Source organism: Dendrobates tinctorius, unplaced genomic scaffold (genome assembly GCF_039654945.1).
Source record: "Dendrobates tinctorius isolate UK_male_01 unplaced genomic scaffold, ASM3965494v1 ptg000229l, whole genome shotgun sequence".
Taxonomy (NCBI): Eukaryota; Metazoa; Chordata; class Amphibia; order Anura; family Dendrobatidae; genus Dendrobates; species Dendrobates tinctorius.
In genome coordinates, this window is record NW_027361896.1 from 1,596,185 (window position 1) to 1,620,916 (window position 24,732).

The 24,732-nt window shown below is 43.8% G+C and overlaps 1 protein-coding gene across 4 annotated transcripts in view; it reads right to left on the reverse strand.

The window, feature by feature from the left end:
• Positions 1 to 492: 492 nt before the first annotated feature.
• DAP (death associated protein) overlaps positions 493 to 24,732 on the reverse strand; it is a 180,126-nt gene continuing 155,886 nt past the window's right edge. For all 4 annotated transcript variants that reach the window (XR_012222574.1, XM_073555726.1, XM_073555724.1 and 1 more), the window contains one exon: positions 493 to 781. Coding sequence is in view for 3 of the 4 variants with exons in the window: in XM_073555724.1 (XP_073411825.1) it covers positions 662 to 781 (120 nt within the window). In the remaining variant the exon portion in view is untranslated. The remainder of the gene's footprint in view (positions 782 to 24,732) is intronic.

The window sequence follows — 24,732 nt, forward strand, 5'->3', positions numbered from 1 at the left end:
GCACACAGCCTTAAAGTGTGTTGTGCCTTGTTTTGAGGGTTGGTTGACTAATTTTGTGGCAAACAATCTCTATGAAGGATAGCTGCAACTTAATTAAAAGCAAAAATGTTAAAATAAAATAGCAAATTTTATTATAGCGTCATGGTAACAAATCCCAGATATGGACTTATGCAATCTTGCTAGATTGCCTGCAATATCGCATTTATTCAAACAAAGGCTTAAAGATGAATCAACTTTTTTTCTTTTTTTTTTTTTTTTACCTCATAGGGCCCTATTAAGATCGAATGGGATGTAATAAAATGTTATTTTGAGATTTCATGACATCTTGATTTTTCTTGCCGTCAAATTCTATGTAGAGCTTTAACCACATAAAAATAAAGTTCTGATGATAAAGGACATTAACATTTAAAATGTTTCTAGACAAACATTTAAATTAAATTTTATATTAAATTAAGCAAATTGTACATAAAAATCATTTGACATTGTACCACAGAGAGTTAAATTATGCTTTATTCTGTTGCTTTCAGTTAATAACGACGGAATATTCCTCTGTAATTTGCAATTCATGTCACATATCTTCATCTTTGTGGAATCATTTGAAGACTATATGGAAATAATACATAGTTTTAAGATGATGTTCTCCCGCTATAAATTCGGTTTATCACTTGCGAGGTTGATGAATGTGCTGGTTAACATGTTGCACAGAAGGCAGTTTCTCAACAGATGGATGCGGTTTCTGATGAGCTACTTGGGCTGCTGCTGGGGGAAAATCCTTGTCACCCTATAGAGAAAAAAAAAAGAAATACTGCATTATAGAAAACGGTTTTATTTTGTGTAAAAAATGATTTCCATAGATGGGATTGAGTTTGTTCTTTACTAAGCAAAGCACAAATCACAACTGGTCAGTTTTATTCTGACGTTAAACACCAGAATGCTCGGCACTCAAATCGAGCAGGTTGGACACTCGGACTAGCTCAATTCGAATAAAACGAGTATATTGGAAGTCAATGAGAAACTGGATTTTTTTTTCTGTAGACCCTACCCGGAGGGCTGAGGGGCAGGACAATCCCTGAAATGGATGTAAACAGCGCTCAAATGGAGTGGGAACACTCATGGGGAAGATGCCTAGACACACCTGACTCCCAGGTCGCTGCTGAGAACTATGTTGTCAAGAGTATTAAGCCACTTTTAAGGACTGACAATAAAACATCCAAAACGGAAGATAAAATACATTTTACTGGAAATAGTAGGAAACATGCTTTCCTGTAAAATGACTTGTATATAAGGCAAAATTTAAGAAAAGAAAAAAAAAGCCTCCTTCAGCCCTTAAGCTATGTTCACACGTAGCATTTTTGTTGCATTTTTGCACCTTTTCATTGCTTTGAATGGTAAAAAAATGCTGCAAAAATGCTGAAAGATTTTACATGCTGCTTCTTTCAAAAACAACAGTTTTCCATGACAGGAAAAAAAAAAGCTACAAACAAGGACTGGCTTTTCTTCCACTGACTAGTTACAGACATGTAACACAGTTACAGTGCCTTGCGAAAGTACTTGGCCCCCTGGAACTTTTCAACCTTTTCCACATATCATGCTTCAAACATAAAGATACCAAATGTAAATTTTTGATGAAGAATCAACAACGAGTGGGACACAATTGTGAAGTTGAATGAAATTTATTGGTTATTTTAAATTTTTGTGTTAATTCAAAAACTGAAAAGTGGGGCGTGCGATAATATTCGGCCCCTTTAACTTAATACTTTGTTGCGCCACCTTTTGCTGCGATTACAGCTGCAAGTCGCTTGGGGTATGTCTATTAGTTTTTTACATTGAGAGACTGAAATTCTTGCCCATTCTTCCTCGGCAAACAGCTCGAGCTCAGTGAGGTTTGATGGAGATCGTTTGTGAACAGCAGTTTTCACCTCTTTCCACAGATTCTTGATTGGATTCAGGTCTGGACTTTGACTTGGCCATTCTAACACCTGGATACGTTTATTTGTAAACCATTCCATTGTAGATTTTGCTTTATGCTTGGAATCATTGTCTTGTTGGAAGACAAATCTCCGTCACAGTCAGGTCTTTTGCAGACTCCAACAGGTTTTCTTCAAGAATGGTCCTGTATTTGGCTCCATCCATCAATTTTAACCATATTCTCTGTCCCTGCTGAAGAAAAGCAGGCCCAAACCATGATGCTGCGACCACCATGTTTGACAGTGGGGATGGTGTGTTCAGGGTGATGAGCTGTGTTGCCTTTACGTCAAACAAATCATTTGGCATTGTTGCCAAAAATTTCAATTTTGGTTTCATCTGACCAGAGCACATACTTCCACATGTTTGGTGTGTCTCCCAGGTGGCTTGTTGCAAACTTTAAACAACACTTTTTATGGATATCTTTGAGAAATGGCTTTCTTCTTGCCACTCTTCCATAAAGGCCAGATTTGTGCAGTGAACGACTGATTGTTGTCCTATGGACAGACTGTCCCACCTCAGCTGTAGATCTCTGCAGTTCATCCAGAGTGATCATAGGCCTCTTGGCTGCATCTCTGATCAATCTTCTCCTTGTTTGAGATGAAAGTTTAGAAGGATGGCCGGGTCTTGGTAGATTTGCAGTGGTATGATACTCCTTCCATTTCAATATGATCGCTTGCACAGTGCTCCTTGGGATGTTTAAAGTTTTGGAAATCATTTTGTATCCAAATCCGGCTTTAAGCTTCTCCACAACAGTATCATGGACCTGCCTGTTGTGTTCCTTGGTCTTCATGATGCTGTCTGTGCATCAAACAGAACCCTGAGACTATCACAGAGCAGGTGCATGTATATGGAGACTTGATTACACACAGGTGGATTATATTTATCATCATTAGTCATTTAGGACAACATTGGATCATTCAGAGATCCACAATGAACTTCTAGAGTGAGTTTGCTGCACTGAAAGTAAAGGGGCCGAATAATATTGCACGCCCCACTTTTCAGTTTTTGAATTTCCACAAAAATTTAAAATAGCCAATAAATTTCGTTCAACTTCACAATTGTGTCCCACTTGTTGATTCTTAACCAAAAAATTAAATTTGGTATCTTTATGTTTGAAGCATGATATGTGGGAAAAGGTTGAAAAGTTCCAGGGGGACGAATACTTTCGCAAGGCACTGTAGCAAGGCCGAAAAAAGACATTTGTTCACCCAGTTCAGCCTATATTCTGTCAGAATAAATCCCCAGATCTAAGTCCTTCTAAAGATGGGCGAGTAGCATTGTTGCTCGGGTCTCCCCGAACATGCTCAGGTGACTTCCGAGTATTTTGGTGTGCTTGGAGATTTAGTTTTCGTTGTCTCAGCTGCATGATTTGGGGCTTTTTATAATCACCCTTACCATGTTTTTTTTTTTTTATTGTTGTCTCTCTTGCACTGATTTGATCCTTTTTCTAATTTTTCTTTCTTTTTATTCTTGCAGATTGTTTTTTTTTATTCTTATTTAGGTGGCTCTCTCTTTGTCTCATGCTCCAATTTCGAGGAAGGATTTGTCGTGGATTGGACTATACATGCATCTTTTTGAAGACATTTTGACTTCATCTATTCATGGCGGATGGACTTTTTTTTATATATTTTTTATATCACATTCGCACTGTGCAATTTCTCCATATGAGTTTTCAATTATTGGTCATCTGCACTTTTTTGTAACATAATATTGCATATTATATGACTATAAATGTATTTATTCATTATATATTATCTTCATTTTGTTTATTATTGTACACTTTTATATTCAGAGCATTTTTGTTAGTTTTTGTCCTCTACTGACTTCTCTTGCTATATATTAGCTGAAGAGCCCGGCGCTGCCCGGGCATAATAACTAACTGTGGTTAGTTATAGCAAATTATAGTTATCCTCCATCCCATAGTCCTGTGCCCATATACCCATCATACATATCCACCATCCCATAGGCCCGTGCCCATATACCCATCACACATCCTCCATCCCATAGTCCCATGCCCATATACCCATCATACATATTCTCCATCCCATAGTCCCATGCCCATATATACCCATCATACATATTCGCCATCCCATAGTCGAGTGCCCATATACCCATCACATCCTTCATCTCATAGTCCCATGCCCATATACCCATCATACATATCCTCCATCCCATAGACCCGTGCCCACATACCCATCACACATCCTCCATCCCATAGTCCCATACCATATACCCATCATACATATCTGCCATCCCATAGTCCCGTGCCCATATACCCGTCCTACATATCCTCCATCCCATAGTCCAGTGCCCATATACCCATCACACATCCTCCATCCCATAGTCAACCATTATGACATCATAATGAGAGGCGGGGCTTGCAACCTATGATGAATCAGCGTCGCCATGGCAACCATTATGACATCATAATGAGGGGCGGGGCTTGATACACACTTTTTCCCCATTATGTAGATAGGGGCAAAACTGTTTGGTGAATTGGAACGCGCGGGGTTAAAATTTCACCTCACAACATAGCCTATGACGCTCTCGGGGTCCAGACGTGTGACTGTGCCAAATTTTGTGGCTGTAGCTGCGACGGTGTGGATGCCAATCCCGGACATACACACATACACACACACACACACACATACACACATTGAGCTTTATATATTAGATATATATATATATTGACTTTCACCTTGCCCTTCACCTGCTCTGCACTTTGTGCGGTAATCACACTGTTTTCTTATAATGCTCTTCACTTTGTGCACTGGTTTCTTACTTATAATGCTGCTAGTATAGGCTTTCTCGGCTTTTGCATCGCTCACGTTATTGTCCCGCTTATGTGACTTGTGGAGGTGTTCTTTGAGTGACGGATCCTGCTCTGCACTCTGTGCGCATGCGCATTGGCTTCCCGTTTTTTACAATGCCGACGGCGTCTCTTTGCGGCTCTGGACATAATCGCGTCATCGCTCTTCTTATGGGGGCATGCCTTCAGTGATGCGCTCATGTCCATCCTATCACGTCCTCTGGGTTGAGAACTTCCGGGTATCGCCAATAGCGCAAGCGCCATGTATGAGCTGCAGTTTCCCTGTGCTCATTGTGATTGGCTATGTTTCCATTTATATAGTGCCATTTCTCAGAGACACCTTAACCCCGGAAGGCACTGCGCCAAAACGCGCATTGGGGTGGGAGGAGCCACGGTCTCTCAAGGTAAACCCTTTGGGCACTTCTATTTTACTTTGCACAACTGTTCTGCTTACCTACTTTTGTGATGTTTTACCTTTTCGGGTCCCTTATAACAATTCCAGTGCTGGTTTATATGGATAACACTATATCCCTAACTTTTGCATATGATCTTTCTGCTAGCACAATGCACTTGCACTTTCCTTAGCGGACTTTACCTACAAGTTATAGATTTGTCCGGATTGGTTTGCCTACTTTTTTCAACCGTGGCTCCTTTTGATTGTCTGTACCACTGTCATCCATATTTTTATCTTATGTCTTTGTATGCTATGTTGTATCTTTAATAAATTTTGTAATTTTGCATGAGCTGTGCTCTTTCCTTGTTTGATTTTCTATGCTTTGCACGTTAGCTCCCATATACATCTGTGCACCACCATTTACTTAGTGCTTTTGGGTGGGTGCTGGTCTAGTGTATTGATTTCTATGATTTGGGTCTTCTAGACAAGCTGAATACATGTGGGAATTCCATAACAGGTATTCCACACATGTAACCAGCCTGTCTAGCAGTCGCAAATCATGCAGCTGAGACAATGAAAACTAAATCTCCGAGCACGCAAAAATACTCGGAGACCATCCGAGCAAAGAGTATACTTGCTCATCACTAATCTAGATCCATTTGTAGCAGAGTACTATCTTCTCTTGTATTGACTGCTTTACATAGTTTTGTATCATCTGCAAATATTGATATTTTACTGTGCAAACCTTCTACCAGATTGTTATTAAATATGTTGAAGAGAATAGGTCCCAACACCGACCCCTGCGGTACCCCACTGGTCACAGCGACCCAGTTAGAGAATATACCATTTATAACCACCCTCTGCTTTCTATCACTAAGCCAGTTACTTACCCATTTACACACATTTTCCCCCAGACCCAGCATTCTCATTTTGTGTACCAAAATCTTGTGTGGCACGGTATCAAACACTTTGGAAAAATCAAGATATACCACGTCCAATGACTCACCTTGGTCCAGTCTATAGCTTACCTCTTCATAAAAACTGATTAGATTGGTTTGACAGGAGCAAATCCTCATAAACCCATGCTGATAAGGAGTTAAACAGTTATTCTCATTGAGATAATCCAAAATAACATCCCTCAGAAACCCTTCAAATATTTTACCAACAATAGAGGTTTTCTATTAATGCTCTTCTGACTAATAGAACAGAATATGCAATTTTTTCTCCTCTGAATTTCAAGGTGTAGAGACAAGGGTGAGTAAGTGCTCTCATCCGCTGGCCCGAGACCACATGGACCAGAGCTCATCACACTGAACACCTGCTCTCCTTTCCTGAGGGCATAATACTACTCAGCTACTCAGACAACACAGGGTGAGGGTAAAACAGTGTGGCAATAATTTATTGAACCAACCAACAGACACTCTGAAAGTCCATTGAGGTACGTGGCCAGGTGACTGCAGGGTCCCAACCTGGCTTCACCGAACATGTCCGTGGAGCCAGGTGACCATATGTTTGCAATCTGTCTTCTCCAAAAGTCTCCATGGAGCCAAGTGAGTGGTGGGTTCCAATTCTGGCTTCTCCAAATGTATCAATGGGTTCAGGGATGGTCAATGAAGCAGATCTGTATTCTTCCAGCTCCAGCTGTGGCCCATTAAGCTGGCATTCTGCAGAATGTCAAATATGTGTCCCTTTTGATGGAGCCATGGTGTCCTGGCAGCTATCCTGTAGAGTGTTCCTCTATTGAGTCATGATGCCCTGGCTGTGTTCTGTCAAGTCACACTTGATACATAGGACAAATCCCCACTTCATAGTTCAAAGCTCTTATTCAGGTATTTTTAAAAACTGTAGTCACACCAGGCTTATTACAATAGGAATGCAGAATAATCTCTTGACTTCTATGAAACTTTAATGCTACCTTTGGAAGATAGGTTTGTATTAAGACCTGATCCAGCCTATCATTATATACATGTGTATAGGAAGGGATTACTGAAAAGGCCTGAATATCACTCACCTTACGGGCCGAGATTATTGCTACCAATATTCTTGCCTTCAAAGTGAGATACCTAACCAAAAATCCATTTGAACCTTTGTAGGATTTATTGTTAAACGCCTCCAGTACTAAGTTTAGAGCCCATGGGGGAACCCTTGGTATTGGGATTGGTAGCGAAACCTAGCTCAAACCCCCTCTGGAGACATACTAGGATGGAACCGATTGGAACCTTCCTTCCTAAAGCTTCTCCTGAAAAGTCCAAAAACTTTCCACGTACTGCCAAAAATTTTTGTTACAGGTTTCCTACTATTCAATAAGGTGGAAACAAAACCGGGAGAAAATAAATTCTGACTCAACAGTGAACTCTCAAATTCCAAGCTGTTTGATGGAAGCCCAGCACTTGAGAGTGGCATACTGGACCCCGAGTGAGAAGGTCCGGGATGACACTGACATTATTCTCATTAACCCCTTAACAACTGCCAATACGCATTAAAATGGCAGCCATTATGGGGCCAGTTTCCATCATTGTAGTTTTTAGATGGCGAATGGGAATAAAGGTACAGTGCCCCCCAGCATTGGAAATTTTGGGGGGTTCAACTACCAGGTGTAGCCGAAACCCTGGAGAACACACAGGGGTGTTTTTACCAGTCTTCGATCATGTGATGCAAAACAAATAAACAAAAAAACAGTATATCTGCTACTTAAAAAAAATCTCTCTTCTGCCATGATATACATGTCAGAGCAGAGAGAAATGAGGTCCCTAAGCTTACCCCAGTACCTCTGCCATCCCCCAGTCACGTCTCTCTGCCAAACCTTCCTGGTAAAAAATTACAGGCGCATGCATAGTGCGACCACGAACATCGCCGGGAGTCACTCAGCAACAGCAGGGATTTTTTTTATTGGTTCATTTTGATCATGGTGAGAGACCCCATCACAATGATCATAAGCCAGTAACTAATACGTCATCCCCCCTCCATATCATCCCCTTAGATTCTATTTTTTTTTTTATATAAATTTTTATTTCTTTCATTTTTTGCCATTAGGGTTGGAGTTAAGCTAGGGTTAAGGTTCAAAAGTAAAAAAAAAAAAAAAAAAACACATACCGATAAGACGACTAGTGCTGAGCACAAATGCTCGCTACTGGAGCTTGCAACAGAGTCGCTTGAGCACGCACAATACTGGAGCACCCCGATGCAAACTCGAGAAGCGCGCACTTGCGCTCAACACTAATGATGACATGTTCAATATGATGACTTAATGTTATTTAATTCTGTGTAATCTCTTTTGGGTTAAAAATCTTCACTATACCCCTGAAGGAAACTAATGAGGGGTGTAGTTTCCAAAATGGGGTCACTTGTGAGTGTTTCCAATGTTTAGGCACATCATGGGCTCTGCAAATGTTGACTTGGCATCCGCTCTAGATTCCGGACATTTCTGAGTTCAAAAAGTCAAAACTATGCCGTTTCCTTTGCTATGTGCCCAAATAGCCCATATATTGGAGAAACTACTATCTGCGTACTTTGGAGAATTTGCACAAGAAATGGTGGGGTCCATTTTCTCATGTTACCCTTGTGAATAAAATTTGGGGCTAAAGCAAAATTTTTATGAAAAAAAGTTAAATTTTTATTTTTTTTCGTCTACATTCCATTAATTCCTGTGAAGACCTCAAGTGTTAATGAACTTTGAGCACCTTGAGGGAGTGCAGTCTTTAGAATGGTGTCACTTTTGGGTATTTTCTGTAACATAGACCCCTCAAAGTCACTTCAAAAGCGATGTTGTGAATAAAATATGGTTTTGTAAACTTTGCTGGAAAATGGATTATCTTCTAACCCTTCTAACATACAGTATGCGTGTTTTTCTCAAAGAAATCAGAATAAACCTTTCCCGTTTAAAGGGCATCTGTCAGCAGGATTGTGCTGAGTAACCTACAGACACTGTCAGGTCAGTGACTTTATACTGATTAAAATGATACCTAGATTGATGAAATAAGTCTTGTGGTTGTTTAATCTTTATTTTCAGTTTTGCATTAATGATATGCTCGTGCTTTAGGGCGGGCTTGTGGAGGGGGGGCGTCTTCAAGTGGTGCTCTGCTTAGGTATTCATGTACACACATGGTCAAAATTATTGGAACCCCAGCAAAACCCACAGTCACAGAAATAACTTGAATCTGACAAAAGTAATAAATAAAAAATCTAGGAAAATGAGCAAATGAAAGTCAGACATTGCTTTTCAACCATGCTTCCACAGAATTTAAAAAAAAAATTAAACTCATGAAATAGGCCTGGACAGAAATGATAAAGAGTCCATGATAAGCGGTCATAAAGGAGCGCTTAGGAAGCAACCCAGGGGCAGACAAGGATGTCAGGTCTCCACCGCAGCTCCAGCCGAAAACCTCCAATGAAGGATAGGAGCAATGTGAAAATGGAAAACGGTCTTAGGAGCGCAGGAAAGAGACTCAGACAAGAGATGGGTTTAAACCACAATGCATTTAGACGGAGGATCCATCTTCATAAGGTGGAAGTTTATTAAAGACATAGGGGATGGGGTATTTAAATGGGAAGCAGCCAATCACAACAGTCAAAACAGTCACATGTTATGATAGTCACATGTTACATAGAATCATAGAATCGTAGAGTTGGAAGGGACCTCCTGGGCCATCTGGTCCAACCCCCTGCTCAAAGCAGGATTCGCTAAATCATCCCAGTCAGATGTCTGTCCAGCCTCTGTTTGAAGACTTCCATTGAAGGAGAACTCACCACTTCTCGTGGCAGCCTGTTCCACTCATTGATCACTCTAACTGTCAAAAAGTTTTTTCTAATATCTAATCTGTGCCTCCTCCCATTCAGTTTCATCCCATTGCTTCTAGTCTTTCCTCGTGCAAATGAGAATAAAGTTGATCCTTCTAAAATGTGACAGCCCTTTAGATATTTGTAGACAGCTATTAAGTCTCCTCTTAGTCTTCTCTTTTGCAAACTAAACATTCCCAAATCCTGCAACCTTTCCTCATAAGACAGGGTTTGCAGACCGGTCACCATTCTGGTCGCTCTTTTCTGAACTTGCTCCAGTTTGTTGATGTCTTTTTTAAAATGTGGTGCCCAAAACTGGACACAATATTCCAGATGACAACGATGACATCATATATTATTAAAAAAAAAGGAGATAAAAACAACCTATATAAAATGTGAGATAAAACAGCATGAGTGAAACAAGTTTTAAATGTATAAAATGTGCAAAAAGGAGCAATAAAATTAATATAGATAAAAATGAATAAAATTAACAGGTTCATAGACCAGAAAAAAGACTAATAAAAAAAGCGAGAACCCATAATAATAATGAAAGCATGTAAACAATAGCATCCAAGTAAAACGCACTGATGATAAAAAGGCAAATAAAGTTATCTGGTCACTTTATCAATAGTTAAATTCAGACCTTCAGGGGCAAGTGTGCCAAGCTTGAATATCCAAAAGCTTTCTCTATTGATTAAACTGTTGAAGCGATCAGCCACGGTATCGGGTATGTGGTCAATAATCGTTAGTTTCAAAGTTTTTGGATTTTTTTGATGCACAGTTAAAAATGTTTAGAAAGGCTGTGCAGGAGAAAGCCATTTCGGATATTCTGTCGATGCTTGTTCAATCTAGCATGCATCGTTTGTATAGATCGACCTACGTACGCTAGGCCACAACCACATTCAATCAAGTATACCACAAAAATGGATTGACAGTTAAGATGAAAATTAATTTTATATGAAGTACCTGTAGTGTTGGATTTGAAATTCATGTACCCTATTTAAAATGGAGGTGCAGCAAAGACATTTGGGGGCTCTACATGCATAGCAACCAGGGTTCAGAGAAATTGGTAGAGAGGATAGGGAGCCTGAACACAAGGTGATGTTGTTTGATGCAACAAGGTTCCGTAACGTGCGGTTTCTGCGGAATACCGTTCTAGGTTGGGGGGAATATGCTTGGTCAAAACTGGGTCCCCTTTCAGGATGAACCAGTACTTGGTAAGGAGCTTCTTAATCAACCCATAGGTTTGGTTGAAAGTGGTAACGAAACTCCATCTACCTAGATCCGTACCAGAAGAACAAGCGGTTTTATTACTCATAATCTTGCTTATACAGTCTGTGTGAAAGTTTTGGCTCTCAGGAATGCATCTTGGACCAATTTTTTAGGGTACCCTTTCTGCTGAAACCGCTGTTTCAAAACTTTTGCCGCCTCAATAAAGTCAGTATCCTCTGTGCAATTTTTTCGTACATGCCAATATTGCCCATATGGAATGTTCTGAATCCACTTGGGTAGATGACCACTGTTGAAACTAAGGTAGCTGTTCACATATACTTCTTTAAAATGTGTGGTGGTGAAAAACCGTCCCAATTTGTCAACATATACCAACAGGTCGAGGAATTGGATGGACGTAGTGGAGGTATTGGACTCCTAAAAGAAAGACACCGGTGAACAGAGGCCAGATGGAGACCAGGGTAAGGTCGAAGTCAAACTACCATAGAATATGGCCGAGTGCTATGCGAAAAATTATCGCATAGTACTCGGTCCAGTGTTAATCTATGGGGCAGCTCACATCAGTGTTTATTTTCTCAGTCGTATTCAACGTGCATGTAAAATCGCAGCATGCTGCAATTGTCTCCGAGACTCACCAATGCCTATTTGTGTGTGTGTGTGTGTGTGTGTGTGTGTGTGTGTGTGTGTGTGTGTGTGTGTGGGGGGGGAAATCGCACTTGGACCATGCGAGTGCTGTTCATTTGCGTTGAGGTCACATAGGTGACTTGTTAATTGGCTGTGAACTCCCAAGAGCTGTCTGATGGCTTCGCAAGCAGAACTTTTTCATGCTAACGGTGCTGTCAGACAGGGAATAGGATTTCACAGGGAGACACTGAACACACGCTGCTCAGTGTCTCTGCTGGATGACAGGCTGTATGGTGTTAGCATCATGCAACCTGCCATCTAGATGTAGCAGAGCTAGACCCATTGTGGAATAAATGGATTAGCAGCATCTCTGTGGAAAGGTGAGGAATATTATTGCTACATGGCAAGTGGGAAGAGCGAGGGTAAGTGTCAGAATTGGGGCATCTTAGAGATGTGCCTTTTCTGGGGCAGCTGAAAGCTGATGCTTTTAGCCTGGTGAGGGCCAGTATCCATGGCCCCTTCGTAGGCTATTAATATCAGCCAGCAGCTGTCTGCATAGCCTTTTCTGGTTATTATAGGGGGACTGTTATGAATGGGTCACCAAGGAGGAGAGCAGGCCCAGGCTAAGCCTCAGAAAACGAGAGAGGTTGGTAACTAAGCGGATTGCAGACCCCTGATCCTTTCCACACAACTAGCAGTAGCTGTGGAGCGTACCTATGATGATCCTAGACGCCTCGGCACAGCCGGAGAGCTAACTAAGCCTAAAGCAAGAAAGGGGAAATCTAAACTGCCCCAGAGCAGACCCCAAACGAATAGATAGCCCCCAAACATATTGTCTGTGAGACAAGATGAAAACACAAACGCAGGAAAATAGACTGAGTAAATGATGGGGCCCACACTGACTAGACAGGACAGGAAAGGAAAGACACTGTCTGCAATCATGCAAAAAACCTTGCAAAAAGTTCAACACGTCTGATGCACAAAACACTGAAGTCGCACGACTTCGCCCCCTACTATATCAGCACTCTGGTATATTCTGAAAGCAGAGCAAAAAGACCAATCTAACAGGGCACAAAACAAACTGGCACAAGCAGTAACATATGGGCGGTGATTCAGCACAGCCCCAGCTGACCCACACAAGACAGAGATAGACAAAACCAGATCAAATGCAAACAGAATAGCAAATGAACCACTTAGCTGAACATGCAGGGACAGAGCTGGAGACATCAGAACTCAGGAGGTACAGGAAGAAAATCACCAGCAGGGATAGAGGGAGTCGACTGTCTTAAATCCCAATCTGAAATCCCCAGATCTCCAATCGTCATTCTCGTTATCAGGTGGCAAGCCTCTGTCAATCAGATCAGCTCCATTACCTCCAGTAACCACCAGAGGGAGCCCAGAAAGAGAACTCGCAACCCCTCTGTCAACCAGACCAGCTCCACTACCTTCAGTAATAACCAGAGGGAGTCCAGAAAGCAAATTCATAACAGGGGACCCTACGTCATTTTTAGGAAATCCCATTTTAATAGCCAGTAAAGGCTAAGTATACAGTTGTGAGCTGATATTAAAAGCCTGGGAAGCTCCATGGGAATTACCCCCTTCCCAGGTGTCATGAACTGGGGGTATGAAGTTGCGCCCCCCAGTTGTCAGGGATTTATCATATCCTAATTGTCACAAATTTACTATTTATTAGTGGTTGTGGGTCATATAACCACCCACAACTTTTGTTTCCACCTTCAGTTCCGGTTTTGAAACTTGCAGCTCTCTGGCGCCCGCTTACCCTCAGGTCAGTCAGGGAACTATACCTAGGATACGTAGTCACCAGAAAGGCTGCCCAGGGCATACCAGAGATTATTGAACTCTCATGGCCTTTTTGGATATCCGGTGATTTTTTATGACCAGGTTTTTTGCTTCCTTCATCTATGTCCTATATAAATATTGTTTTCACACCTGTGATATTAGCGCGAGTCAGGGGAGTAAGGGAGAGCCTTCGTTGAGTGGGGGGTGCCAAAAAATCATTTATTTTAGGGGCCAAACTCCACAGCAAGGCAGGTCAGTTTTAGCATTTAGTGAACCTAGCAAAAAAGCCAAACAAAAAACAAGTGTGAGATTGCACTTTTTTTGCAATTTCACCACACTTGGAATTTTTTTCCCGCTTTCGAGTACACGACATGCTAAAACCAATGATGTCATTCAAAAGTACAACTCGTCGCCCAAAAAATAAGATCTCACATGGCCATATTGACGGATAAATAAAAGAAAGTTATGGCTCTGGGAAAAAGGGGAGCGAAAAACGAAAAACCGAAAAAAGCTGGGGTCATGAAGGGGTTAAAAAATCCATTTTACAATGGTGCCCGCCGCGCAGTAGCAGTTATGGTGTATATAGAGGTGATAAGATACCTGCTACTGCGCATGCGCTGGTGGTGCCATCTTTTTAGAGAAGAAAAAAAATGTCCCCCTACAAGATAGAGCCGCCTGAACAGTAGCAGCTCTCGGCGATCGGGCGGCTGTCAGCTGAAGTCCACACGAAACGAGAGTCGGGCCTGCATGGATAAGAAATATTTTTACCGTTTCTTCTTATATATGTATGTACATCATTTTTATCTGCAATCTAATAAAATTTGTTAAATATATTTTTGGACATATGACTCAATGTTTTTAGTAGTATATTCTGTGTTGGGAGTGTCCTATTTAATTGAATTGTGGTGTAGTGAAGCGGGTGTTGATGCAGTGTGACAGACCGGCTGTGACCACCGGAAAGTTCAAAACAAATGTCCTTTAAATGTCCAAAGAAAAACTTAAAACTCAAACTCTAAAGGAATCATCCAGATCACAGACAGGAAATGAGACACTACGTAACCTAGACCGGCTGCCTTGGGCAACATAATATGTTAAGTCCATCTTGTTCAACCTATAGCCTAACATGTTGATCCAGAGGAAGGCAAAAAAAAAAAAAAACATGCGGCAAACACTAAGCTCCACATTGGGGAAAAAAAATTCCTTTCTGACTCAACGTACAGCAATCATACTAGTTCCCTGGATCAATGTCCTATCAAGGAATCTAGTATATATACCCTGTAACATTATGCTTTTCAAGAAAGGCATCCAGTCCCTTCTTAAATTTTAGTAGTGAATCACTCATTACAAGATCATACGGCAGAGAGTGCCATAGTCTCACTGCTCTAACAGTAAAGAATCTCCGTCTGTGATTATGATTAAACCTTCTTTCCTCCAGACGTAGAGGATGCCCCTTTGTTCCCGTCTCAGGTCTAAGAGTAAAAAGATCATTAAAAAGGTCTTTGTACTGTCCCCTCATATTTATATATTGTAATAAGATCACCCCTAAGCCTTCATTTTTCCAAATTAAATAAACCAAAGTGTAATAACCTGTTTTGGTATTGCAGACCCCCCAGTGCTCTAATAACCTTGGTCGTTCTTCTCTACACCCGCTCTAGTTCAGCTATGTCTTTCTTCTACCCCGGAGACCAGAACTGTACACAGTATTGTAAGTGTGGTCGCACTAGTGACTTGTATAGAGGTAAAATTATGTTCTCATGAGCATCTATGCCTCTTTTAATGCATCCCATTATTTTATTTGCCTTTGCAGCAGCTGCTTGACACTGGCCACTAAATGTGTGTCATCCACTCATACACCCAGGTCTTTTTCAGTGACAGTTTTACAATTAAGCACATAATTACATATCTTATTCTTCTGTCCAAGTGCATGACCTGACATTTATCTCCATTAAAGCTCATTTGCCATTTATCAGCCTAAGCTTCTAGTTTACATAAATCTTTCTGTAATATTAAATTGTCCTCCTCTGTATTGATTACTCTGCAGAGTTTAGTGTCATCTGCAAATATTGAAATTCTACTCTGTATGCCCCCTACAAGGTTATTAATAACTGTTAAAAAGAAGCGGGCCCAACACTGACCCCTGCGGTACCACACTGCTAACTGCGACCCAGTCCGCGTGTGCTCCATTAATAACCACATTTTGGTTCCTATCTCTGAGCCAGCTCTTAACCCACTTACACATATTTTCCCCTATCCCCATTTTATGCATCATCCTTTTGTGTGGCACCGTATCTAAAGCTTTTGAAAAGCCCATATACCCCACGTCCTCTGCATTCCCCTGGTCCAGTCCGGAACTTACTTTTTTTGATCAAAGCTTATCAGATTAGTCTGAGAGGAACGGTCCCTCGTAAACTCATGTTGATATTCGGTCATGAGGTTATTCTTCTTCAGATACTCCAGTATAGTATCTCTTAGAAAACCCTCCAGGATTTTACCCACAGTAGAGGTTAAGCTTACTGGCCTATAATTTGTAAGTTCAGTTGTTGTCCCCTTTTTGAATATTGGCAACACATTTGCTATATGAAAGTCCTATGGTACAGACCTCTTATTATGGAATCTTTGAAGATTAAAAATAATGGTCTATCAATGACTGAACTTAATTCCTGCAGTACTCGGGGGTGTATCCCATCTGGGCCCGGGGATTTGTCAACTTTAGTGATTTTTAGACGCCGCCGTACTTCCTGCTGGGTTAAGCAGGTGACATTTAATAGAGAATTCTTTCCATGAGCATGTTATCAGTCATGGGATTTTCTTGTGTAAATACTGTTGAAAAAAGTCATTAAGTATATTGGCTTTTTCCTCATCCACCATTTCACTCAGGCTATTTTTAAGGGGTCCACCAATATCATTTTTTTAGTTTCTTACCATTTATGTAGTTAAAGAATATTTTGGGATTATGTTTTACTCTCTCGCAATGAGTCTCAATCTGTGCTGCCTTGATTTGCATTTTACAGAATTTAATTTTCTGTATTTAATGCCTCATCACTACCTACTCGCTTTAAATGCTTTCTTTGTCACTTATTGCACCCCTTACAGCTCTATTTAGCAATAGTGGTTTCCTCCTGTTTCTAACAGGTTTATTCCCATGGGGTATATACTGTTCGCAGGTCCTATTCAGGATGCTAATAAACATCTCCCATTTTCCTTACATACTTTTATGTCTCAGGATATCGTCCCAGTTTATTGCAGTAAGATCATCTCATCCTTTGAAAATTTGCCTTCCTGTAGTTTAGGGTCCTTGTAACCCGTCTTCTACACATCTTACTAAAAGGATACATGAAAACTTACCATTTTGTGATCACCATTACCCAAGTGACCCCCAACCCTTATATTTGATATGTGGTCAAGCCTGTTGGTTAATATTAGGTCTAGCAGTGCCCCCCTCTTGTTGGGTCCTGAACTAGTTGTGAAAGGATATTGCCTCTCATAGTTGTTAAAAACCTATTACCTTTGCTGGAACTGCAGGTTTCAGTTCCCCAATGTATTTCAGGATAGTTGAAGTCCCCCAATATTAATGACTTCTCCTTGAGTCGCTGCTTCATATATTTGCTTTACAAGGATATTCTCCGTTGCTTCCATTATTTTTAGAGACTTATAACAAACCCCTATCAATAGTTTATTATTTTGTCCCCCTTTCCTTATCTCTACCCACAGGGACTCTACATTTTCATTAGATTTACATACATGTACTCTGAGATATGCCAGTGCTTTCGGCTCTGTGTTGCTTCACACTGGTTGAGCTTTGCAAAGCCTCCTGCTCTGCATGCTTGCAAACCAAAACTGACACACCCAAACCTCCGCTGCAGGGTTTTTAATAATGATAATAATTTTTATATAGCGCCCACATATTCTGCAGCGCTTTATAGTTTGCATACATTTTTACAAGCAACCTGTGGTCATAAGCCACTTGGAAGACCTGGCCGGGAAAGAAGCAGATTGCCCCACTGCCATCCCTAAGTGGGGCGCTTCAAAAATAAAAGCCCATAGCAGGTTTTCTTAACTCTGCCTTGAACAAACAGCTTGACCAAGACCAACACTTACCTTTATTTTGCATTGCAATCACAGCTATGCCTGTGACTGCAATGCACTACCGTGGCCTCAATACGCTTATGGGGGATACATAGCGACTCTCGCATATGACACCGGTCACTGCCTCACATACCCCTCTCCTCTGTTCAAACTTGTGGGGTTGAACATTTTTCACAATACAGGGGGCCAGTGACAGGACATCCGCATTTCCCTGCGACTTCCCCGCCCGATGTTCCACTGAAAAACTGAAGTTTTGTAGGAACAGGAACCATCTGGTGACCCGAGCATTCCTTTCAGTTTCTCAGACAAGGAGTGAATAGTCCACTACTAAACGAAACTGACACCCAAGCAAATAGTAGCATAGGGACTCCAAGGCCCACTTAGTCACCAAGTACTCCTTCTCCACTACGCTATAATTTTTCTCTGCCATGGTCAGTTCCCTGCTCAAGTATTTGACTGGATGCTCACCTCTTGCGACAGCACTGCTCCTAGACCTACCTCCGAGTCAGCTGTCTGCACGATAAAGGTTTCCTTGAAGTTGGGGCTGATGAGGAGTGGCTGCCCACACAACGCTGTCTTCAAGGACTGGAATGATCCCTCCACTTGAGGATTCCACCGGACCATCACTGACGTCTTACCTTTTAACAGGTCAGATAGGGGGTGCCGATTTCCCCGCAAAATTGGATATAAACCGGCAGTCGAACCCAATGTTGCAGAAGAATGCCCTCACCTTTTTGGTACTTAACGGCTTGGGCCAGTTTTGGATGGCCTCGATCTTGTTTACTTAACTTTGATAACCCCGCGGCCGATTACGTAACCTAAGTACCAGGCTTCCTGGGGTCCTATCGTGCATTTCTTTAGGTTCGCTGTTAACTCTGCGATTTTGAGAGACTCCAGCACTGCTTGTACCTGGGACAGGTGGGTATTACTATCCACACTAAAGATGACTGTTGTTCAAATATGCCGACTCGTATTTCCGATGAGGCTCTAATACAATGTCAATCAGCCTCTGTAATGTGGCCGGAGCCCCCATGTAACCCAAAATGCAAGTCGATATATTGATAGAGACCCTCTGGCATTATAAAAGCGGTCTATTCTTTCGCCGATGCTGTTAACGGCACCTTCCAGTAACCTTTGGTAAGATCGAGTGTGGTGAAATACTGGGCCTCCCCCAGTTAGCTTGTCCACCCGGGGCATTGCATAGAGGTCAAACTTTGACAACTCATTCAATTTCCTGAAGTCATTACAAAAGCGTAATGACCTCAGCACAATGGGGCTATCCCACTCACTTTGGGATGCCTCGCTGACTCCTAACTGGAGCATTTGCTTCACTTCAGCGACGGCTTGCCTCCGGGCTTCTGTTTTGTGAGAGCGTCATTTATTTAACCTCACCCCCAGCCGCGTCCTTGACTGGTGACAGAGGGTTGCCCCATTCGTACGACCGGAGTCGCCAACTTGACTAAACAATCCCGGTCCTTCCAGGCTTTTAAGAGGTTGACATGGTACAGTTGTTAGGGCTTCCTCTTTCTGGGTTGGTACATTCTAATTCACTTCTCCCACCTTCCCCCGTATCTCATATGGCCCTTGCCACTTGGCCATGAGCTTACTCTATGGGGTGGGCACTAGTACCAACACCTGGTCCCCTTCTTTAAAGGTCCTGACCATGGCTCTCTTATTATGCGTGCAGCTCTGCGCAGCCTAGGCATCCAACAGATACTCCTCGACTATGGGCCTGACAGCCGCAATCTGGTCCTGCATGCTCGTCATGTATGCGATCTAACTCCGATGTGGAGTTGCCTCCTGTTCCCATGTCTCCTTGGCTACGTCCAGCAACCTCCTCGGATGCCTTCCATACAATAGCTCAAAAGGGAAGAAGCCCATGGAAGCCTGTGATACCTCATGGATAGCGAACATCAGATGGGACGTTATTGCCCTAATCTATCCCATCCTTGTAGACCACCTTCTTAAGCATGGATTTAAGGGTCTTTTTGAATCTCTCTACTAGGCTGTTGGTTTGTGGGTGGTACACTGACATACGTAGCTGTTTAATCTGGAGCAGTTACATAGCTCCCTGGTCACCTTGGACATAAAAGGAGTTCCCTATTCGGTAAGGATCTCCTTTGGCAGCCCAAGGCGAAAAAACATTGCAAACAGTTCGCGGGCGATTAATTTTGCTGAGGTGTGGCAAAGTGATATCGCCTCTGGGTACCGCGTGGCGTAATCCACTACGACCAGAATATGTTGGTGGCCCCGGGTGTATCACTATAGGGCCCACCAAATCCATTGCTATCCACTCAAAGGGTACCTCTATGATGGGTAGAGGCATCAATGGACTCCGGAACTTTGTAATACCGTTGTACCTCTGCCTGCATACATTCCGGGCTAAAAGAATTGCTGCACTATGCATTCTAGAGTTTTCTTTACCCCTAAGTGCCCTTCTAGCATATGTGTGTGCGCCATCTCTAGCACGGCCCGACGGTATGACTGGGGAACCACCAACTGTTCTAGCACTTAATCTCTGATTTTATCATCAACTCTATACAATAAGTCTTGGTTGACAGCCATGGGGGCAAAACCGCTTCTGCACCCGGGTGCTGAGCCACCCCATTTATTTCCACAACCCTTTCTTGTGCCCTTGCCAGGGTGGGATCCTGGAGCTCCACTGTCCCAAACTTACAAGGGGACACTTCCAGCTCAGGGATTGGTGAGGTCACCTTGACCTCTCCTGCCAATACCTCTAGGGGAAACCTATCGGGGTTACACTGTCCCTAGGTTGGCGACCCGTACTGCAGGTATCCTTGACTCAGGATCTTCGGATTCCGGGCCCAGAATAAAATTTACCTTGGGGGAGTTAACCCTGGTTTCCCACAGGGAACATAATAGGGGCAAGTCTCTTCCCAACACTGTCCCATATAGAAGGGTCTTCAACACGTTTGATTTCTCCATACGGTGTGGAAAAATTAACCTCCGCTGTCGAATACTCTGAGTTCCCCGTGGATACACACCACCCCCAATTTCTGTCCATTGGGGTTGTCCCCGGCAAAAAGAGACCCATGGACCAGAGTCACTAAGCTCCCTTGAGTCAAAGAGAGCCTCTGTTTGGTACCAGTTGACAAGTACCTGGCGGTGCCTGTAGTTGCGGTGCAGACGGGCTGGGTGTACATAGACACTCAGCGAGTATACCCGCAGTCCATGGATTCAATGGTTAAGGGGAAGTTGTCCAGGACCTTGGCACCGCCAACGCTTAATAGCTGCAGCACGATGGGACTGGTTTAGGGGAAACGAGACTTTTGTCACCCTCCCTCCGAGTTACCCCCTCAGTACAGGCTCGATTCTGCCTAGCCCCAACAGAGGCTTGTGGAGTTTTCCCAGGCTCCTAGGTTGGCGATGCCCGTCGTGACAGTCGAAGTGGAGAAGTGTCCCGTGTAAAGTCCTGAGTGGCCGTATACAGCTCAACTAGTCCAACCACCTGGCCCAGAGTGCCCGGGTCCACTTGACCCATCCCACACGGTATGGCTGATGTCAGAGCCTTCACCATCTGGTCGACCACTACCCTCTCTACCATCTGGAACAGGGTCAAGGTCTCAGGCCTGAGCCATTTCTTATTTCCAGCTGCAACAAGTCATAGGCCTGAGATCTGACAGGGTGAGACTCCACAAAAGACCATTGGAATACCTGTTGTGCACATACATAAGTGTTAACCCCCCAGTTGGGCAAGGATCTCGCCTTTCAATTTCCCATAGTCCAGGGTATATCTTCTCGACTGTAGTCCAGGTAGGCTTTCTGGGCATCTCCCGTCATGAAGGGGGCCACGACATCAGCCCACTGGGAACATGAAAAAGCTTTAACGCTCTGCTCTGCACTTAAAGACTGTGAGAAAGGCTTCCATGTCATCCTCAAGATCCATCTTTCTCAGCGCTGACCGGACTTTGTATCGTACCTCCAAATGGACCGTTGTCGCTGGAGAGTACGTCTCACCCAGAGCTGCAATCTGTTGCAGAATCATATTGTTGGTTTGCTGCTGTAGTTGCTGCTGCTGAAACTCCTGCAACTTCTACTGTTGCACTTGAGACGGCCAACTGTCTTAGTATTTCCTCCATCTTGCCAGCAGGCTTGGGCTTCAGCGTTGCAGGCCTGTTCACTGACATGCAGCACGCTTTGGGGTATGCCCCAGTTCACACTGCCTGCATTCTCCAACCATATTTAGTGCGGGGGGGTGCATTGTGACAGGCAGGCAATGACCACAGGAAGGTTCAAAACAATTGTCCTTTTAATGTCCAAAGAAACCTTACAACTAGAACTCAAAAAGGTATGCTCCAGATAGCAGCCAGGAAGCAGTCCGTATCCTATACCGGTTTCCGTTGGTAACTGCGCCATGTACGCTGAGGGGTGCCAGTTCTTTTGGCTCGGCTTGGCTGTGTGGCTTCACACAGGTTGAGCTCTGCAGAGCCTCCTCCTCTGCATGCTTGCAAACCAAAACTGACACACCCAACCCTCCGCTGCAGGGTTTTTACAAGCAACCTGTGGCAGTAGGTCACTTGGAAGACCTGGCCGGGAAGAAAGTGGACCATCCTGAAGTCCGCTTCAAAAATAAAAGCCCATGGCAGGTTTTCTTAATTCTGCCTTGAACAAATAGCTTGCCCAAGTGCAATGCACTCCCGCGGCCTCAATACGCATCTGTATGCATCGGACACATAGCGACCCTTGAATATGACACTGCCACACAGTGGGTTTCCTCTGCATACTCCAATCTCCTCCCACACTCCAAAAATTACTGATAGGGAATCTACATTGTTAGCGCCAATGGTGACAGTGCTGATAATGTCTGTAAAGCACTGAGGAATTAGTGGAGCCATACAAGTAACATATATAAACTAGATGTGTATTTCCTGAAGGAAGTACAGATAGTGGTTTGAAATGGTGCCCGGGCTGCCCCTTTAAGAGAGACTTGCCTGCTGCCCCTGCAACACTTTCAACTCAGGATCCGTTTTAACTGTGAGTGCCTCTCAGGGGCCACTTTGGCCTCAGGGTCCGATTTTGTGGCCGGATCCCCTCAGGGTCCGATTTTGTGGGTGGGGCCCCTCAGGGTCCGATTTTGTGGCCGGGGCCCCTCAGGGTCCGATTTGGTGGCCGGGGATCCTCAGGGTCCGATTTGGTGGTTGGGGCCACTCTGGGTCCGATTTGGTGGTTGGGGCCACTCTGGGTCCGATTTGGTGGGTGGGGCCACTCTGGGTCCGATTTGGTGGGAGGGGCCACTCTGGGTCCGATTTGTTGGGCGGGGCCCCTCAGGGTCCGATTTTGTGGACGGGGCCCCTCAGGGTCCGATTTTGTGGACGGGGCCCCTCATGGTCCGATTTTGTGGCAGGGGCACCGCAGGGTCCGATTTTGTGGCAGGGGCCCCTCAGGGTCCGATTTGGTGGGTGGGGCCCCTCAGGGTCCGATTTTGTGGACGGGGCCCCTCAGGGTCCGATTTTGTGGCAGGGGCCCCTCAGGGTCCGATTTTGTGGCAGGGGCCCCTCAGGGTCCGATTTTGTGGCAGGGGCCCCTCAGGGTCCGATTTTGTGGCAGGGGCCCCTCAGGGTCCGATTTTGTGGCAGGGGCCCCTCAGGGTCCGATTTTGTGGGTGGGGCTCCTCAGGGTCTGATTTTGTGGGCGGAGCCCCTCTGGGTCCGATTTGGAGGCCGGGGTGGCTCGGCCTCCGATTTGGAGGCCAGGGTCGATCGGCCTCCAAATAGGCCGGGGTGGATCGGCCTCCGATTTGGAGGCCGGGGTCGATCGGCCTCCGATTTGGAGGCCGGGGTGGCTCTGCCTCCGATTTGGAGGCCGGGGTGGCTCGGCCTCCGATTTGGAGGCCGGAGTTCACTCAGCTTTCGATTTGGCGTGTCGGCCCTTTAAGACTCATTTTGGTGCGCCGGCCCTTTAACAATCACTTTGGCGCGTCGGCTCTTTAAGAGCTAGTTTGGCTCACTGGGCTTCTTCTAAATCAACTTTGGCGCACATTCTCTCTCAGGGGCATGCGTCTTGTGATGAAGGTAGATTTGCATTTGTGCTGTGGGTTTCGCTTTGAGAGCTGATATTATGTGGCAGAAGCTCCGTCCTGGGGGCGTCATGTGATGTTCATAGGCGTTGGCATAGTAACTGGGTGTGCCTGCGCATATCAATGAGCTTAACTGCCATTTCAATCGCCTCAGGGCACGTTTTGCCATTTCCCATTGAAAAGCATTGGAGACAGTGCATTCCAATGACAGGAAAAAAAAATTTCAAACGCAAATTGCGCAAAAACTACAAATCCGATCGACACGAAAAATACTTAGCACACCTCTCATGGACGCTAGCTTCGAAACGACACCTAAACAGTGTCAGTGCGTGTAGCGGTTCGGGCCGCATTAATTGCGGAAATAAACTTAATAATAATAAGAAGAATAAGTTAGCAGCGTTCGGATTACAATATAGTGGTTTTTTCAAACCACTATAAATATCACTTCTAGATGTTTGGCTTCTATCAAACTTTTATTTGCAGGACGAGTTGATATTTTAATGGTACCATTTTTAGGAACACTTTTTTATCCCCTTAATGACCGCCAATACATCTGTTTACTAACGTAAGATATAAGAGAATAGCATCCCCATACAGATAACAATCCAGCAGCTGTCGGCTGCACACTATAGCTGACAACTTGCTGCATTAGCCACGAACAGCGTTAGCACCGTCCATATCTGTTTAACCCCTTAGATGCTGCTGCCAAAAGTGATTACATCATATAAATGGTTAACAGTGTGGGGGCTTTCTCTTTATCCCCATCGGCACCTTGAGATCATGATTGGGTGGCTCTGATGTTTGCCATGGCAATTCACTGCCAAATAGCGGCTTTAGAGTTTCCCGGCTAGTGGCCTGTTCAGAAGTTAGCGACATTTAGGTGGTAAAAATACAATTTTTCATTTGTCATGCCACTTTACATTAATTCAAGAAAATCACCTGAGGGGTTGATAAACTACCTGACAGCAGTTTTCAATATGTCGAGGGGTGCTGTTTTTAAAATGGTAT